This window comes from Lithobates pipiens, unplaced genomic scaffold (assembly GCF_037356315.1).
Source record: "Lithobates pipiens isolate NorthernLeopardFrog02 unplaced genomic scaffold, aLitPip1_a1.2 Scaffold_13, whole genome shotgun sequence".
NCBI classification, from domain to species: Eukaryota; Metazoa; Chordata; class Amphibia; order Anura; family Ranidae; genus Lithobates; species Lithobates pipiens.
The window spans coordinates 541,012,258-541,031,885 of record NW_027507718.1 but is presented as its reverse complement, the minus strand read 5'-3'; the positions used below and the strand labels follow the sequence as shown (position 1 = coordinate 541,031,885).

General features: G+C 49.4%; 1 protein-coding gene across 5 annotated transcripts in view; it reads right to left on the bottom strand.

The window, feature by feature from the left end:
- LOC143975773 (retinol dehydrogenase 11-like) overlaps positions 1–19,628 on the bottom strand; it is a 169,464-nt gene that overhangs the window by 36,268 nt on the left and 113,568 nt on the right. For 2 of the 5 annotated variants that reach the window (XM_077478299.1, XM_077478298.1), the window contains exons 2-3: positions 1,880–2,119; positions 1,156–1,245 (exon numbers count right to left, since the gene is read on the bottom strand). In XM_077478299.1, coding sequence (XP_077334425.1) covers positions 1,156–1,245; positions 1,880–2,119 — 330 coding nt within the window. Of the gene's footprint in view, positions 1–1,155; positions 1,246–1,879; positions 2,120–14,123; positions 14,472–19,628 lie in introns of those variants that run through there. The other 3 variants (XM_077478302.1, XM_077478297.1, XM_077478301.1) reach the window with 3 other exon arrangements.

Genomic DNA, 19,628 nt, shown 5'->3' with positions numbered 1-19,628 from the left:
GGAATCAGACCCTCCCATTTAGGGATCAGACCCTCCCATTTAGGAATTGGACCCTCCCATTTAGGAATTAGACCCTCCCATTCAGGAATCACTCCCATTGAGAAATGAGACCTGCCCACTGAAAAATCAGACCCTCCCATTTATGAAGTAGACTCCTCCCATTGAGAAATGAGGCCCTCCCATTTGGGAATCAGACCCTCCCATTGAGAAATTAGATCCTCCTATTGAGAAATTAGACCCTCCCACTTAGGAATTATACCCCTCCCATCCAGACTCAGTCAGCAGAGGACAAAGAGAAAACAAACAGCTTATTTCTTCAGAGCAACAAGAGGTAGGGATCTGCTTCAAAGTGTGTTAAAGTCCCGGCAATGAACATCGGTCACCAGGAGGTGTCAGAGATTTAGAGTTGAATATTATTTTGAAGGTTACTTCAATATGTCTGACATAGAGAAAAGTCATTTTGCTGCGTATGTATTTCCATTCTGAATTCCTATGTCAATATGTTAGGAGGAGTTCTGTATCTTACTATAGATCCAACCATATATGGAGAGTCGGTGTTCTTCTCGTACTTTACATAACAGTATAAAGGATACAAGGTTTAGAAGGCTAGTTGGAAAGAGACAAGGAGGGAAGGAACCTACACTCCGGAGGAATGGAAAACATCTGATATATCTATCTCTGTCTCCTTCTGATGATCTGAAGCCATACCTGATGTCACCACACAAGTCTTGTCTTGCTTTGTGAAGAATAAACACTTTTTCTTAAGTATCCTACGAGCTGAGGATTCTTCAGTTCTACTATGAAACAAATATCTAATAGGAGGGGGGTGTCTTTTCCTCAACCAAAGTGGAGTTACCCTTCAAGCTTCCAGATTCTGATAAGCCCCCCACCCACAGACCCCCACAACCACCAGGCACGGGCCAACATCCACATGGGGGTAAGGTGTCTTGGGGTGGGTAGGCCCCAATGCACCCCCCCTGCCATGTTGAGGGCATGTGGCCTGGTATGGTTCGGGGGGGGGGGGGTGGCTTGTTTGCTTGGATAAGGGTCTGTATGGATTTGTGGCAGACCCCACGCCATTTTATATATAAAAAAAAAAAAATTGGCAAGGGGTTCCCCTTGAAATCCATACCAGACCCACAGGGCAGGACTTACCCACAAGCAGGTTGGTGAGCAGGAAATGGCCCAGGTGGTTGGTGGCGTAGGTGACCTCCAGTCCCTCCGATGTTACGGCGTGGGGCAATCCTGGAAGGGAACATCAATCTCTTAATGAGCCGTTTAAGCAAAAATCATAGAAGACTCCAAGCAGAGTTCTCACTACACAGGCTAGAGATGTGCGTTTTACTCATCATCGCCTCCTTCAGGACACTGTGTAGTTACCAGGCTTAAATATCCCCAGCATTCCCGCAACATAGGGGCAGGTCTATGGAGACAAGGAAGACCCCATCCAATGAGCGGCTCTAATTTCAGGCTACATGCACCCCGTTCAATCTGAGTTCATCCCTCCTCAGTGCATTGCAGGACATGTTCTGCAGATATTCCAATTCAACAAAAGTTGCTTTCTAAGGACCTTCTGCACTGGAGGTGCGAGCCTGATTGGCAGGAAGTGTTTCCAATGACAGCCGGGGGGACTGATCATGTGATCATTGTAATAGTAGACCCTCCCTCTGAGCTCTCATTTTGGAAGATTTCAGTTGACTGGTATGACCCATCTCTGTGTCTACAGACACCAATAAGGATCTGTAATAGGTGGTCCGCCATAAAGTCCACCAGAATATTGCCCTAAAGTGGAATTCTAGCCCAAACCAGAGTAAGGAAATGTATACATTGGAAGGGTGACACCCCACCCTCCCGGGGTCACCGTGCCATAGATCTGTACCTGACACTCCGGCGTTATTCACCAGGATGTCCAGTCTCTTCTCATTGCGCAGTATGCGGTCAGCGAAGGCCCGGACGGAGGACATACTGCTGGTGTCCAGGATCTCCAGGACCACATTCCGGTTCCCCGTCACCCTCTGGATCTCTTCCAGGGCCTTCTGACCGCGTTCCCGACTGCGACACGCCAAGATGACCCGACCGTTCCTCCGGGCAAAGTCCAACGCTACGAACTTCCCAATGCCTGAAAACCAATGCAGAGAGTTATTACTGAGACTAGGGGCGGATCGAGGCACCATGTACAGGACACTGGGGGGATGGGGGCACCATGTACTGGACACTGGGGGGGATAGGGGCACCGTGTACATGATACTGGAGGGGCTGTGTGCACCATTTACCGGACCCTGGGGGGGGATGTGTGCACCATGTACTGGACACTGGAGGGGGGGAGGATGTTACATAGTTACATAGTTAGTCAGGTTAAAAAAGGCACAAGTCAATACAGTTCAACCACAAAAAATGTGTATGTAAGGGAACTGTTCCACACTCCAATTGAGTGCTTCCGTCAGTCTGAACATAGATATCAGATATTATAGCCGCATATTGCAACCAAGAACTAGGCAGGACTCGTTTAGCTTCTAAACTTGAACTCTTTATTGAACAAGAATACAGACTTTTTATACATTACACACTCAGGTGAGTCTGATCACAATATCATATGCACACGCAACTGTATACAGAAATATAATTAACACTATAAACATTAAGTTAATTGAACTAGCCACCTGGACAATCAGGGATCTCATTCCTGGTCAGACTTGCCGGCATTGAGCTCACAAAGTACAATACACATTATTACAAGTATAAAAACATCCCCACAGTAGTTTGCTAGCAGGCAATAGGTGTTATAATTGTCACAACTAACAATGGGTGAAAGACAGGTGGTCTGATCTGATGAGATTACCATCCGCTTTGAGTCTTCCCTGTGATGAGCAGTCATGTCTGGTAACATGGATGGATACAGGCCTAGATTCCCAGAGTCTGTGTGTTCTGGGGAGATGTGAACTTGAATCAGAAACAAGACCACTCCTCGGATCCCCCAGGCATACACCTTCCAAAGAGTAGTGTTTCCTTAAATGCCAGGGCCCATAGTCAGTGGGTAAGAGGCTTGTTCCCAGTCCTCTCCGAAAGCCCCTGTCCCAGCTAGGTCTGTCACAGTGTGCACCGTACACCGGACGCTGGGGGGGGGGGGGAGAGGGTGCACCTTGTATTGCACACTGGGGGGTGTGCACCATGTACCGGACACTGGGGGATGTGTGAATTATGTACCAGACACTGGGGGGCTGTGTTCCGGACACCGGGGAGATGGGGGCACCATGTTCCAGACACTGGGGGGGATGTGTACACCATGAACCGGACACTGGGGGGTGTGTGCACCATATACCAGACACTGGGGGGGGGGTGTGCACCATGTACCAGACACTGGGGGGGGGGTGTGTGCATTGTGTACCAGACACTGGGGGGGATGTGTGCATCGTATACTGGACACTGGGGGGGGGGGGGTGTTCTCCGTGTACAGGACACTAGGGGGATGTGTGCATCATATACCGGGAACTAGGGGGATGTGTGCACCATATACCGGAAAGTAGGAGGATGTGTGCACCATGTACCGGACACTGGGGGGATGTGTGCATTGGATACTAGAGGGGGTGTGTGCACCATGTACAGGACACTGGGGGGATGTGTGCACAGCGTGTATCGGATAATAGGGGAAGTGTGTGCATCGTGTACTGGACACTAGGGGGTGTATATGTACCATGTACTGGACACCGGGGGGGGGGGGGGGGGGGGTTGGGGATGTGTGCACCGTGTACATAGTAGGTGAGGTTGATAAAAGACACAAGTCCATCAAGTCCAACCCATGTGTGTGATTATCTGTCAGTATTACATTGTATATCCCTGTATGTTGAGGTCGTTCGGGTGATTATCTAATAGTTTCTTGAAACTATCGATACCCCCCCTCGCTGAGAACACTGCCTGTGGAAGGGAATTCCACACCCTTGCCACTCTTACAGTAAAGAACCCTCTACGTAGTTTAAGGTTAAACTTCTTTTCTTCTCGAGGCTTGTTAAACTCCCTTCTGCGAAAAAGTTTTATCCCTATTGTGGGATCACCAGTCCGGTATTTATATATTGTGGGGTCACCAGTCCGGTATTTATATATTGTGGGGTCACCAGTCCGGTATTTGTATATTGTGGGGTCACCAGTCCGGTATTTATATATTGTGGGGTCACCAGTCCGGTATTTATATATTGTGGGGTCACCAGTCCGGTATTTGTATATTGTGGGGTCACCAGTCCGGTATTTATATATTGTGGGGTCACCAGTCCGGTATTTATATATTGTGGGGTCACCAGTCCGGTATTTGTATATTGTGGGGTCACCAGTCCGGTATTTATATATTGTGGGGTCACCAGTCCGGTATTTGTATATTGTGGGGTCACCAGTCCGGTATTTATATATTGTGGGGTCACCAGTCCGGTATTTGTATATTGTGGGGTCACCAGTCCGGTATTTATATATTGTGGGGTCACCAGTCTGGTATTTATATATTGTGGGGTCACCAGTCCGGTATTTATATAATGAAATCATATCCCCTCTCAGTCTTCTGTTCTCCAGAGAGAATAAGTTCAGAGCTCACAACCTTTCCTCATATCTAATATCCTCCAGACCCTTTATTAGCTTTGTTGCCCTTCTTTGTAGTCGCTCCATTTCCAGTACATCCTTCCTGAGGACTGGTGCCCAGAACTGGACAGTATACTCCAGGTGCGGCCGGACCAGAGTCTTGTAGAGCGGGAGAATTATTGTTTTATCTCTGGAGTTTTTAATGGCAATATTCTGTTTGCTTTGTTAGCAGCAGCTTGGCATTGCTGAGCCCATCATCTACTAGGACCCCCAGGTCCTCCTCCATCCTAGATCCCCCCCCAGAGGTTCTCCCCCCAGTCTATAGATTGCCACCCAAATGCATTATTTTACATTTTTCTACATTGAACCTCATTTGCCATGTACTTTCCCCTCCCCCCATTCATTTGTTCAGATCTTTTTGCAAGTGTAGCACCCTCTACCAGAAGGTAGGTGCTAGTAAGACCCCTTTCACACCACACCGCCCATTGCGTCGGCGGTAAAACCCCGCTATTTTTAGCAGCGTTTTACTGCCGGATTTGCGGCGGATTTGTGGCGCATTTCGGCCGCTAGCGGGGAGCTTTTACCCCCGCTAGCGGCCGCGAAAGGGTTAAAACCGCCGGCAATACGCCGGCGTTTTGCTGGCGGTTTTGCTGGCGGTATGACAGCACTGCCCCATTGATTTCAGAAGTCTGATAGAAGCCAGTGGGACCCAGGTACCCCATCTACTCTAGAGAGGTCTGATGGAAACCAGTGGGACCCAGATACCCCCATCTACTGTCCGGTAATGTCTGGGGGGACCCAGGTAAGCCTAGATTAATGTCTCTCTCCCCTCTCTCTCCCCTCTCTGCATGGACTGAAGAGGAGAGAGAGAGACGCTGATCTGCTCCTCCTCCTCTCTTCCTGTGTGTGCCCCGCCCACACTCCAATACCGCCAGTGCTGTGCTTCAGAAAGGGGATGTGGATGGGAAGTTTGAATCTCAGCAGCCGCAGCTACATCCTGAAGAGATGCCTGAGCCTCCACTAATGTACAGGAATGTAAAGGAGGGCTCTGATATAAGGGGTGCTCTGTGGGCTCTGATGTAAGTGGGGGCTTTGGTGAGCAGAGACCCCCTTACATCAGAGTTTCCCTTTACACCAGAGTCCACAATATTCCCCTTTATATCAAAACCCCCTCCGTAAATCAGAGTTCCCCTTTACATTGCAGCCCACAGAAACCCTGTAGATCCAGATCCAAAGGGGGAACCCTTGTGATTACCTCCATATGATTTAATTTCAAAATATATGTATAGTGTATAAACCAGTCTATTAACCTTCTATGAAGTGGTGAGTTGCCAGCTAGATGGCCTTGCGGTTCGCGGTGAATTTTGCGCGTTCGCGATTTGCCAAACCGGCGGACTTCTTGCGCTGTTCACGCGGCGGACATATGCGTTTACATTGTGAGGAACTTTGACCCATGATGACACATCCATCATGGGGTACAGGACAGCCAATTGAAACATTTCAGCACATGGACAATTTGACATCCCCCCTACCTTATAAATAGACCTGATCTGGCGGCCATTTTACATTCTGTCTTTTGTCAGTGTAGGGACAGGATGCTGTGTGGAGCAGGGACAGACTGTAGTGACACAAATCGCTAGCTATTAGGTCCACAAAAGTCCTTGTAAGGACTGGTATAGGTGTACAGTATGTAGGGTTCTGGTGCACTGCTGTGCTGCTGACTGCTGAGTGCACTGCTGACCGATTCTGCAGCTGTCTTTTATCAGTGTAGGGACAGGACGCTGTGTGCAGCAGGGACAGTCAGTTTAATCACTAGCTAGCTATTACTATTAGGTCCACAAAGGTCCTTTTTAAGGACTGGCATAGGTGTACAGTATATAGGGTTGTACACGTATAATATACTTTCTTTCAAAGATACAAATTATATTCTGTATACTCTCTATCACAGTGCTGGTGTCAGTGCTCTTTATCACAGTGCTGGTGTGGTGTCAGTGCACTCTATCTCGGTGCTAGTGTCAGTGCTCTCTATCACGGTGCTGGTGTCAGTGCTCTCTATCACGGTGCTGGTGTCAGTGCTCTCTATCACGGTGCTGGTGTCAGTGCTCTCTATCACGGTGCTAGTGTCAGTGCTCTCTATCACGGTGCTAGTGTCAGTGCTCTCTATCACGGTGCTGGTGTCAGTGCACTCTATCACGGTGCTGGTGTCAGTGCACTCTATCACGGTGCTGGTGTCAGTGCTCTCTATCACGGTGCTGGTGTCAGTGCTCTCTATCACGGTGCTGGTGTCAGTGCTCTCTATCACGGTGCTGGTGTCAGTGCTCTCTATCACGGTGCTGGTGTCAGTGCTCTCTATCACGGTGCTGGTGTCAGTGCTCTCTATCACGGTGCTGGTGTCAGTGCTCTCTATCACGGTGCTGGTGTCAGTGCTCTCTATCACGGTGCTGGTGTCAGTGCTCTCTATCACGGTGCTGGTGTCAGTGATCTCTATCACGGTGCTGGTGTCAGTGATCTCTATCACGGTGCTGGTGTCAGTGCCCTCCATCACAGTACTGGTGTCAGTGCTCTCTATCTCAGTGCTGGTGTCAGTGCTCAGTCTCTATTGCGGTTCTGGTGTCAGTGCTCTCTATCTCGGTGCTGGTGTCAGTGCTCTGTCCCTATTGCGTTGCTGGTGTCATAGTTCTATCTCAGTGCTGGTGTCAGTGAGGGAGATAGCAGTGGAGAAGTCAATCAGCAGGCAGTGCCAGCACCATGGCTGAGGATCAGCACTGGACTGGCACCTCTGGACCCCCGCAGTGGAGCCCTGCATAGGTGGGGGTAAGGGCCGGGCAGAGGGAGGGGCTCAAGCACAGGTTGGCACACTGGCACAGGACTGCGCTGCCCTGACTGTGGCACTGATCATCTCCTGCACCCCCTTCATAGCCTGCCCTGACCTTGTCTCTCCTGCATGGCCTTCATGCGCTCCTGAAATGTCAAAATTTCACAGATAAAAAAAATAATTCTTGTCGTTGTCGATCCCAGATTCACCTCATACATGTGTTATGTCAGTGTCCATGTGGTGGGACTATGTGTGCACAGCTAGTAATGATTTTGTGGCTGGAAATATGACCTGGAGGTTTTTAAGGTTCACCTGCCATTAAAGTCAATGGGGCCCGCCGCAAACTTTTGGCCGCGTTCGTGAAACGTCCCGTCGGAAGTTCGTCCATCACTACCGTAGACGTGGTGTATCTAGATAAAGGAAGGTCCATAGACGTGGTGTATCTAGATAAAGGAAGGCCCATAGACGTGGTGTATCTAGATAAAGGAAGGTCCGTAGATGTGGTGTATCTAGATAAAGGAAGGCCCGTAGACGTGGTGTATCTAGATAAAGGAAGGCCCGTAGATGTGGTGTATCTAGATAAAGGAAGGCCCGTAGACGTGGTGTATCTAGATAAAGGAAGGTCCGTAGACGTGGTGTATCTAGATAAAGGAAGGCCTGTAGACGTGGTGTATCTTGATAACTGAAGGCCCGTAGACGTGGTGTATCTAGATAAAGGAAGGCCCGTAGACGTGGTGTATCTAGATAAAGGAAGGTCCGTAGACGTGGTGTATCTAGATAAAGGAAGGTCCGTAGACGTGGTGTATCTAGATAAAGGAAGGCCCGTAGACGTGGTGTATCTAGATAAAGGAAGGTCCGTAGACGTGGTGTATCTAGATAAAGGAAGGCCCGTAGACGTGGTGTATCTAGATAAAGGAAGGTCCGTAGACGTGGTGTATCTAGATAAAGGAAGGCCCGTAGACGTGGTGTATCTAGATAAAGGAAGGTCCGTAGACGTGGTGTATCTAGATAAAGGAAGGCCCGTAGATGTGGTGTATCTAGATAAAGGAAGGTCCGTAGACGTGGTGTATCTGGATAAAGGAAGGTCCGTAGACGTGGTGTATCTAGATAAAGGAAGGCCCGTAGACGTGGTGTATCTAGATAAAGGAAGGCCCGTAGATGTGGTGTATCTAGATAAAGGAAGGCCCGTAGACGTGGTGTATCTAGATAAAGGAAGGCCCGTAGACGTGGTATATCTAGATAAAGGAAGGCCCGTAGACGTGGTGTATCTAGATAAAGGAAGGTCCGTAGACGTGGTGTATCTAGATAAAGGAAGGTCCGTAGACGTGGTGTATCTAGATAAAGGAAGGTCCGTAGATGTGGTGTATCTAGATAAAGGAAGGCCCGTAGACATGGTGTATCTAGATAAAGGAAGGTCCGTAGACGTGGTGTATCTAGATAAAGGAAGGTCCGTAGACATGGTGTATCTAGATAAAGGAAGGTCCGTAGACGTGGTGTATCTAGATAAAGGAAGGTCCGTAGACGTGGTGTATCTAGATAAAGGAAGGCCCGTAGACGTGGTGTATCTAGATAAAGGAAGGCCCGTAGATGTGGTGTATCTAGATAAAGGAAGGCCCGTAGACGTGGTGTATCTAGATAAAGGAAGGCCCGTAGACGTGGTGTATCTAGATAAAGGAAGGCCCGTAGACGTGGTGTATCTAGATAAAGGAAGGCCCGTAGACGTGGTGTATCTAGATAAAGGAAGGCCCGTAGACGTGGTATATCTAGATAAAGGAAGGCCCGTAGACGTGGTGTATCTAGATAAAGGAAGGTCCGTAGACATGGTGTATCTAGATAAAGGAAGGTCCGTAGACGTGGTGTATCTAGATAAAGGAAGGTCCGTAGACGTGGTGTATCTAGATAAAGGAAGGCCCGTAGACGTGGTGTATCTAGATAAAGGAAGGCCCGTAGATGTGGTGTATCTAGATAAAGGAAGGCCCGTAGACGTGGTGTATCTAGATAAAGGAAGGCCCGTAGACGTGGTGTATCTAGATAAAGGAAGGCCCGTAGACGTGGTGTATCTAGATAAAGGAAGGCCCGTAGACGTGGTGTATCTAGATAAAGGAAGGCCCGTAGACGTGGTGTATCTGGCACAAGAGAGAAGGTCCCAGAAAGTCGGTATAAAGTGACCCCAGGCAGTATTCTTATGGAAAATGTTATGTTTATTGGACTCAAAGGTCTATTAACAATAAGAAGAACAAATAGATTATTGCAAACCTCCACCTAACACGGCAATAACAAAGTTGTCAAGCATACTGTCTGAAGTCACTTTATACCGATTTTCCGGGAACTTTTCCCATGGCATTGAGCCTTCCCTGAAGAGGTGAAGCTGTTATAGCTGCAAAGGGCCAACTCAATATTAAACACTATGGATTAAGACTGGGATGCCATTAAAGTTCATGCATGTGTAAGGGCAGGCTTTTGGTAATATAGAGTGTGTATATGTAGCGGCCATAACCCGTTGCAGGGCGGCCTTGACTTATTGGGCTTACCGGTTACCTTCTCTTGGTCTGCTCTTCCACGTCTAGGGGTTACCGGGGTTGATACCCAACAACTTGAACACTGACACAGATGAAGTCCTCTTTATAGGGTTTTATTTTGCAGTAATAACATCCAATAGAACAGTCTCTCATGGGAACAGAGGGCACGGGGTGAAGAACTCAGGCATCTTGAACTGCAGGTCTAGCAAAGTCTTTAGTTCTACCCAGAGAGTAGCCACTCGCAGCTGGGCACTTCAAGGTTGAACAGATCTCTAGCCAGAGATCATGGCAGTCAGCACGTTGACTCAAAACTTGGAACAGTTCTATGAACATGTACAAGTTGCAACTAACAGTGAACAGGAACCCTTTCCCTCAGTAATGGAACGTTTTTCGTCTCCTCAATGGTACTGGAAAAGCGTGGATTTGTCAACGTCCTTCCCAACTCAGTAACCAGGCACTTTCCAGGATGCCACTTGCCGGTCCTCCTCCGAAGAGTCCTCCCCCGGTCACTTCCACAAGCTGTGGCGCCTCTCCAAGCTGAGAGTACACCCGGACACCTTGAATCCTCCCTCAGTTACTGTGCCTCGGACCAGCCGGTTCCGAGACTCGGGAGAAGACGGATTCCTACCCCAGACCAAGCGGGTCTATCAGAGTTCTCTGACAGGAACATGTTGAACACCCTCTGACCGGGACCCCTCACGGGGGTACCCCGGTCCTGGAACCAGAACAGACCACACGGGTCTCACGAACTTCTCCCCCAAAACATGTGACCCACACCTCTTAAGTACCCCTTCCCAGACTCCTCAGCGGACCCCGGCACTCCCACTGATTGCTTCCGAGAAGGCAGATACCTAAACATCCACTGTGGGCAGGTAGACAGAACAAAACTCTGGATAGCCGCACTGTAATCAGTGCTTACTCATAGCTATGAGTAAGCACTGATTACAGTGCGAAACGCGTCAGTATTTTTGCACCCTGTTATCTTTTTGCTGTGGATTATTTGATTTGATTTGATGTGACCTACATTGTTTCAATAAAAGACGGGATTTCAAGTCTTTTTCCAGTGTGCGGCTATCCAGAGTTTTGTCCTGTCTCCCTGCCCACAGTGTGTGTAACGGCCAGCACCCGGGGCTCATCAATAGGAGGAAGAGCTTTTGCCCTGGAGGGCTACTTTGGAGCGGTGGTTTTTCTTCTCTACCTAAACATCCAACCAGACCTGGTTCTAGCCTGTCATGTGCGCCTCACTGTTCACATGACCAGGCAGAACTTCCAAACACAACCTGGCCAGACTGATGTTATGGCCAACCTCTATATATATTAGTATTCTTGTTGTGTGAGGTCTTCGTTGACCTTCGGAGCGTCAGCTCCTGGCACACACTCAGCAGTTTGTTATCTCTCGGGAACCATGAACTTGTGTGCCGGGTGGAGTCATTGTGATTTCCTGACGGCCTCTCGTTTCTCCACCCAGACCACAGGCACTATACACGGGGGGAGGATGGGAATCCCCTCTCCTTCTACCCCTGGAAGTCAGGCCTGATCCTCCAGGAATTAACTCAACTTCCAGATGCAGGAAATACCTGTATGTCCGGCGCCACTGCAGATGGCGGTGCTACACAGAATCTTGGTATTTGTTACAATGAAATTAAAACTGGTTACACAATAACAATATATTAGAATTAAGTGCGCCCCCCCCCCCCCCCCACAGAGGATCTCAGCCCCAGCTCTCCCCAATATTCCCGGAATCACTCCATGACAATCATCCTCATGGAATTGTCACATCCATTCACAATCACACTTTCTTTCTGTTTCAATTATTTGGGAATTTTTAGGGTGATATAAAAAAAAAATTTATAATTAAAAAATGTATTATATATATTATATAGTATTGGGGGGGGGGGGCAGGAGGGAGCTCCAGGTGCGAGTGTAGTGTTTTTATATATATATGTGTGTGTGTGTGTGTGTGTGTGTGTGTGTTTGTGGGGGGGGGGGGGGGGCGCACTAAACTGCGCCCTCCTTGGTACATGTGAAATCTGATCGGCTGGATTATTATTATAGGAGGCGTGCGGTGTGCACAGTGACGGAATGCTGCGTTGTGTAGGAGACGTGCGGTGTGCACAGTGACGGAATGCTGCGTTGTATAGGAGACGTGCGGTGTGCGCAGTGATGGAATGCTGCGTTGTGTAGGAGACGTGCGGTGTGCACAGTGACGGAATGCTGCGTTGTATAGGAGACGTGCGGTGTGCGCAGTGACGTAATGCTGCGTTATATAGGAGACGTGCGGTGTGCGCAGTGACGTAATGCTGCGTTGTATAGGAGACGTGCGGTGTGCGCAGTGATGGAATGCTGCGTTGTATAGGAGACGTGCGGTGTGCGCAGTGATGGAATGCTGCGTTGTGTAGGAGACGTGCGGTGTGCGCAGTGATGGAATGCTGCGTTGTGTAGAAGACGTGCGGTGTGCGCAGTGATGGAATGCTGCGTTGTATAGGAGACGTGCGGTGTGTGCAGTGATGGAATGCTGCGTTGTGTAGGAGACGTGCGGTGTGCGCAGTGACGGAATGCTGCGTTGTGTAGGAGACGTGTGGTGTGCGCAGTGACGGAATGCTGCGTTGTGTAGGAGACGTGCGGTGTGCGCAGTGACGTAATGCTGCGTTGTATAGGAGACGTGCGGTGTGTGCAGTGATGGAATGCTGCGTTGTATAGGAGACGCGCGGTGTGCGCAGTGATGGAATGCTGCGTTGTATAGGAGACATGCGGTGTGCGCAGTGATGGAATGCTGCGTTGTATAGGAGACGTGTGGTGTGCGCCGTGATGGAATGCTGCGTTGTATAGGAGACGTGTGGTGTGCGCAGTGACGGAATGCTGTGTTGTATAGGAGATGTGTGGTGTGCGCAGTGATGGAATGCTGCGTTGTATAGGAGATGTGTGGTGTGTGCAGTGATGGAATGCTGCGTTGTATAGGAGACGTGCGGTGTGCGCGGTGACGGAATGCTGCGTTGTGTAGGAGACGTGCGGTGTGCACAGTGACGGAATGCTGCGTTGTGTAGGAGACGTGCGGTGTGAGCAGTGATGGAATGCTGCGCTGTGTAGGAGACGTGCGGTGTGCGCAGTGATGGAATGCTGCGTTGTATAGGAGACGTGTGGTGTGCGCAGTGATGGAATGCTGCGTTGTATAGGAGACGTGCGGTGTGCGCAGTGATGGAATGCTGCGCTGTATAGGAGACGTGCGGTGTGCGCAGTGATGGAATGCTGCGCTGTGTAGGAGACGTGCGGTGTGCGCAGTGATGGAATGCTGCGTTGTGTAGGAGACGTGTGGTGTGTGCAGTGATGGAATGCTGCATTGTATAGGAGACATGCGGTGTGCGCAGTGATGGAATGCTGCGCTGTGTAGGAGACGTGCGGTGTGCGCAGTGATGGAATGCTGCATTGTATAGGAGACGTGCGGTGTGCGCAGTGATGGAATGCTGCGTTGTGTAGGAGACATGCGGTGTGCGCAGTGATGGAATGCTGCGTTGTGTAGGAGACATGCGGTGTGCGCAGTGATGGAATGCTGCGTTGTGTAGGAGACATGCGGTGTGCGCAGTGATGGAATGCTGCGTTGTGTAGGAGACGTGCGGTGTGCGCAGTGATGGAATGCTGCGTTGTGTAGAATACATGCGGTGTGCGCAGTGATGGAATGCTGCGTTGTGTAGGAGACATGCGGTGTGCGCAGTGATGGAATGCTGCGTTGTATAGAAGACGCGCGGTGTGCGCAGTGGTGGAATGCGGCGTTGTGTAGGAGACATGCGGTGTGCGCAGTGGTGGAATGCGGCGTTGTGTAGGAGACGCGTGGTGTGCGCAGTGATGGAATGCTGCGTTGTGTAGGAGACATGCGGTGTGCGCAGTGATGGAATGCTGCGTTGTGTAGGAGATGTGCGGTGCGCGCAGTGATGGAATGCTGCGTTGTGTAGGAGATGTGCGGTGCGCGCAGTGATGGAATGCTGCGTTGTGTAGGAGACGTGCGGTGTGCGCAGTGATGGAATGCGGCGTTGTAACTCTCGGTGATATTCCTCGTATCTCAGGTTTCGGTGTGGAATGTCGGGGGGTGACGGGTGAATGGGGGGATAGACAAGTTCCAGCGTGCTGGATGATATCAGATCTGAAAAGGATCCGATGTAGACAATCCAGTCCATGGAGGAGAAGCGACACTCGGCTGACACTCGCCTCGCTCTCTCTGCTCGGGTCGCACTCACCTGTGTTGGCTCCGGTCACGATGGCGGTTTTCCCAGTCAAGTCCACGCGGCACTTTTTGGAGTGCCACCTGCCCTTCTTCTGCATGCGGAGGACCACCGCAAGGACCAGGGAGCACAGGAACCACAGCGGGTGACTGAGGAGGGACAGCACGTCCATGGCACTGAGGGGTGGGGAGGACTGCAACTACTGGCCACTGACACGCTACACTAAATGCCACACACCTGGCTGCACCGTCCCTCTACCACTTCAACCAGTGACTGTACCACACTACTGCTATGTGAGCGCTCCTCTCTCTACACACCGACACTCAGGAAGAGACAACCGCACACACCCACTCTGCACCACCCCCCCAGGGTCCTAGTGCCTGCAACACACCAACCCTCGTCAATGCCACCCAACCGAATCATAACCTAAAACCTGATATCAGTAAGAAACCCTAAACCAGAAATGTCACATATTGCAGCTCACTGACCATTACATGCGGCAGCTGCATTCGTTTTCTCTTTACAATTTTTTTTTTAGCTTTAGCCTAAACCCGCCCCTGGTGAAAGACGCCGTATCAAACCCCGCCCACTTTTACTAACTTGCTGATTAACCACCTAAGGACCGGGCCTCTTTTTTTTTTTTTTTAGATGTGGTGTTTTCAAGTTAAAAACTGTTTTTTTTTGGCTAGAAAATTACTTAGAACCCCCAAAACATGATACATTTTTTTTCTAACACCCTGGAGAATAAAATGGCGGTCGTTGCAATACTTTCTGTCACACCGTATTTGCGCAGCGGTCTTACAAGCGCCATTTTTTTGGGAAAAAATACACTTTTTTTAAATTAAAAAATAAGACAACAGTAAAAATCAGCCCAATATTGTGAAAGATAATGTTACGCCGAGTAAATTGATACCCAACATGTCACGCTATAAAATTGCGCCCCCGCTCGTGGAATGGCGACAAACTTTTACCCTTAAAAAATCTCCATAGGCGATGTTTAAAAAAATTCTACAGGGTGCATGCTTTGAGTTACAGAGGAGGTCTAGTGCTAGAATTATTGCTCCCGCTCTACCGATCGCGGCGATACCTCACATGTGTGGTTTGACCACCGTTTTCATATGCGGGCGCTACTCACGTATGCGTTCGCTTCTGCACACGAGCTCGGCGGGGACGGGGCGCGTTTAAAAAAAAAATCTTATTTATTTTACCTTTATTTTTACACTTTTTATTAAAAAATAAATAAAATGGTGCCACTGTTATTCCTATTACAAGGAATGTAAACATCTCTTGTAATAGAAAAAAAAAGCATGACAGGTCCTCTTAAATATGAGATCTGGGAGGGGTCACAAAGACCTCACACCTCATATTTACACTAAAATACAATAAAAACAAAAAAATGTGTCATTTTATTTAAAAAAAAAAATGGCCCTTTAAGAGCTGTGGGCGGAAATTACGTTATGACGTCACTTCCGCCCTGCAATGTCATGGAGACGGGTGGAGGCCATCTTCCCTTCACTCGTCTCAATGCCCAGCCACAAAGAGGACCGGATCACCTCCACCACTGCCGAAGGCTCCGGTAAGCGGCGGAGGGAGCCGGAGCACGCCGGGAGGGGGGGGGGGGGGGGCTGATAAAAGGGATCTTGCTGTGAATCCACCACAGAGACCACTTTTGACGCGTAGCGCATCGCCGGCCGAACACGAGGATACCGGGGTTATGGCAGCTAGCAACTGCCATAACAACGATATCCATCCTCAATGTAGGGACGTATATCGGCGTTCGGCGGTCCGGAAGCGGTTAAAGTGCTCTTTGACATCTATCTCCGCCCACTCCTCAAAATCATCGGCAACCGGGACCTGCTTTATCACTCCTACGCGGAAGACATTCAACTCTACCTACGCATCACCAACAAAAAAGACCAATACCGGGCACTGGAAAAATTGTCTCTCATTGATCGACCATTGGATGAAGAAAGAGTAGACACAGTGGAGATCACCATAGACGAGGGAAGAGAAGAACCAAAAAGCACAGACCAGTGATCGACGATTGGATGAAGAAAGAGTAGACACAGTGGAGATCACCATAGATGAGGGAAGAGAAGAACCAAAAAGCACAGACCAGTGATCGACGATTGGATGACAGAGAGCTCCCTTAAACTCAACGCATCCAAAACAGAAGGCCTCTTCCTCCACGCAAACCAAAAAACAAAAAACCCTGGCATGATGTCCGCACCACTCACCATCCTCGGACAACCCATTACCCTCAGCACTAAAGCCAAAAGCCTCGGAGTCATCTTTGACTCAGACATGACGATGGATGCACAAATAGGATCGGTAGTCAGCGGAGCCCACCACCTTCTTCGCCTACTGCGTAGACTCATCCCCTTCATCCCGGAAAAGGAGATACAGCAGCCGTAGTTGGAACAATCATCAATTCCCGACTGGACTAAGCAAATTCCCTCTACCTAGGACTTCCAAAATACCAAAATTTCACGTCTACCAAACCGTCCACAGCAGCCAGACTGGTAACTGGAAAAAAAAAAACATGGGAATCAATCACCACGTCCCTGAGGACCCTCCATTGGTTAGCGGTGAAGGACCGGGTTACATTCAAGACCCTCTGCCTCACTCACAAATGTGCACAAGGAAAAGCCCCGCAATACCTCTGCGACAAAATAAAGCACTACACCCCAGGTCGCCCTCTCCGGGCAACTAACCAGAACCCCAACCAGAACACCTAGACCCTTTATAAATTAAAAGGCGACCCAAAGGTTCTCAGTCCAAGGACTTTCCGGGATGAAGGGGATGAGTCTACGCTATGGAACGCTCTACCCGCGGACATCCACTCGGAGGAAAACTATCTGGCCTTCAGGAAGAAGCTCAAAACCCATCTCTTCTGAAGATCCAGATGGATGGATCTATGTGGAATAGACTCCCGCCAGAGGTGGTTCTGGCCAGCTCAGTAGATTGCTTTAAGAAAGGCCTGGATACTTTCCTGAATGTACAGAATACAACTGGGTACTAACATAGGTAAAGTTGATCCAGGGAAAATCCGATCGCCTCTTGGGGGATCAGGAAGGAATTTTTTCCCCTGCTGTAGCAAATTGGTGCATGCTCTGCTGGGGTTTTTTTTTTTTCGCCTTCCTCTGGATCAATTGTGGGCATAAAATTGGGTATTTGGATTGTACGATTATTTTTTATTTTATTTATTTGTTTTTAAGGTTGAACTGGATGGACTTGTGTCTTTTTTCAACCTGACTAACTATGTAACTATGACACTGGCAGCAAAAGCTCCCTGAGGCGATTTAGTTTGCATATGTAGTGCCATACAAGTTATTCATTCATTCATGGCCTTGCATACCAGTGTTCAGAGAATACCAGGTCATGGTTATTCATTCATTCACACCGCGTTGACCCCGATACGGGATGTTCTCGGCCTCACCCCGAGCAAAGATTTTTCCAGCTCGCTGGACCACAAGGTGCCACCAGACTGAGAGCGATGGGCGCTGGGTTGGCATAACAACACAGTTATCCCCCCCATAAATCAATCACCGCTGCCTGCAGATATTTATCATGAATATTGCCACTTGCTGACCGCCCACACTACATTTACTGCAGGCGGGCGGCCTGTGCGTCATTTTCCCTGTACAGACACAGGGGGGCGCTGCGCACCCAGAAAGGCGTGAACACAGCGGAATCCCGATACTCGGGGGCGCGGTGATCATGTGATCGCTATGTCAATCAATAGGATTCACAACAGCTTTGACTGGGAACTGGAACTACTCTAGAAAAAAGGCCGGCTTGCCTTGTACCGGAACTGGGACTACTTTAGAAAAAAGGCCGGCGTGCCTTGTCCTGGAACAACTCTAGAAAAAAGGCTGGTGTGCCTTGTATCGAAACTGGGACTACTCTAGAAAAAAGGCTGGTGTGCCTTGTCCTGGAACTGGGACTACTCTAGAAAAAAGGCTGGCGTGCCTTGTACCGGAACCGGGACTACTCTAGAAAAAAGGGCAGCGTGCCTTGTACCGGAACCGGGACTACTCTAGAAAAAAGGCTGGCGTGCCTTGTACCGGAACCGGAACTACTCTAGAAAAAAGGCTGGTGTGCCTTGTATCGAAACTGGGACTACTCTAGAAAAAAGGCTGGTGTGCCTTGTCCTGGAACTGGGACTACTCTAGAAAAAAGGCTGGCGTGCCTTGTACCGGAACCAGGACTACTCTAGAAAAAAGGGCGGCGTGCCTTGTACCGGAACCGGGACTACTCTAGAAAAAAGGGCGGCGTGCCTTGTCCTGGAACTACTCTAGAAAAAAGGCTGGCGTGCCTTGTCCTGGAACTGGGACAAGTCTAGAAAAAAGGCCAGCATGCCTTGTACCGGAACAGGGATTACTCTAGAAAATAGGCCGGCGTGCCTTCTCCTGGAACTGGGACTACTCTAGAAAAAAGGCTGGCGTGCCTTGTACCGGAACTGGGACTACTCTAGAAAAAAGGCCAGCATGCCTTGTACCGGAACAGGGATTACTCTAGAAAATAGGCCGGCGTGTCTTCTCCTGGAACTGGGACTACTCTAGAAAAAAGGCTGGCGTGCCTTGTCCTGGAACTGGGACTACTCTAGAAAAAAGGCCGGCGTGTCTTGTACCGGAACTGGGACTACTCTAGAAAATAGGCCGGCGTGCCTTCTCCTGGAACTGGGACTACTCTAGAAAAAAGGCCGGCGTGTCTTGTACCGGAACTGGGACTGCTCTAGAAAAAAGGCTACAGGCCTCAGCTTTCCTCCGCGCTCTTGTGCAAGGACCCCAGCCATGGTTTTTACTTGTCCTTTGAAAACAAATGAAACATTCTACAGTATTCCGGAACCCCCCGGACCAGGAGCCAATTACCATCGCAGTTTTATGATACACAAAAGTATTAACCATTTTATTTCACAAGATCAGGACTGTTGGGTAGAGCCGCTTGTCTCGGCACGTTCTCATAGTAGGACCAATCAGATGTCCATTGGCGGCAGTAACCAATCGTACCCAAGTCGGTGAACACTTCCCTCTTGGTATGTGGGCGGGGCAGAACCATGAGAGCCGCAGCTCTCTTGTGACCGATTCCCCTTTCACCATTGGACAGAGTAAAACCCAGACACTCAGCAGTTTCCTGACACCATGGCAACTTTTCATTGGACACTTTGTGACCGGCCTGTGCTGAATGTCCTATCAGTAAAGCAGAGTCTTTCCGACAGGCTTCCTGGGAGGGACCACACAGGTGATTGAAGAGGGGCGGAGCCATGGCTAGTTGCCTAAGACTGGAAGGTGGCCTGGAGAGCTATTGAGTAGACCGCAGGTTAGTCTATAGCAATGGCAAGCGATTCCAGGTTATCTGGCGCCCTCTATAGGAAAAACGCTAGTAGTAGTTGTGTCTCTTCATCGACAGGGGCGGAACAAACATTACAAAAATCAGCAACTGAAAAACACACAGCCGAGGCAAGTATGGAGGTAATGAGAGATGGCACATCTCCCACTACAGCCCAGGAAGCACAGG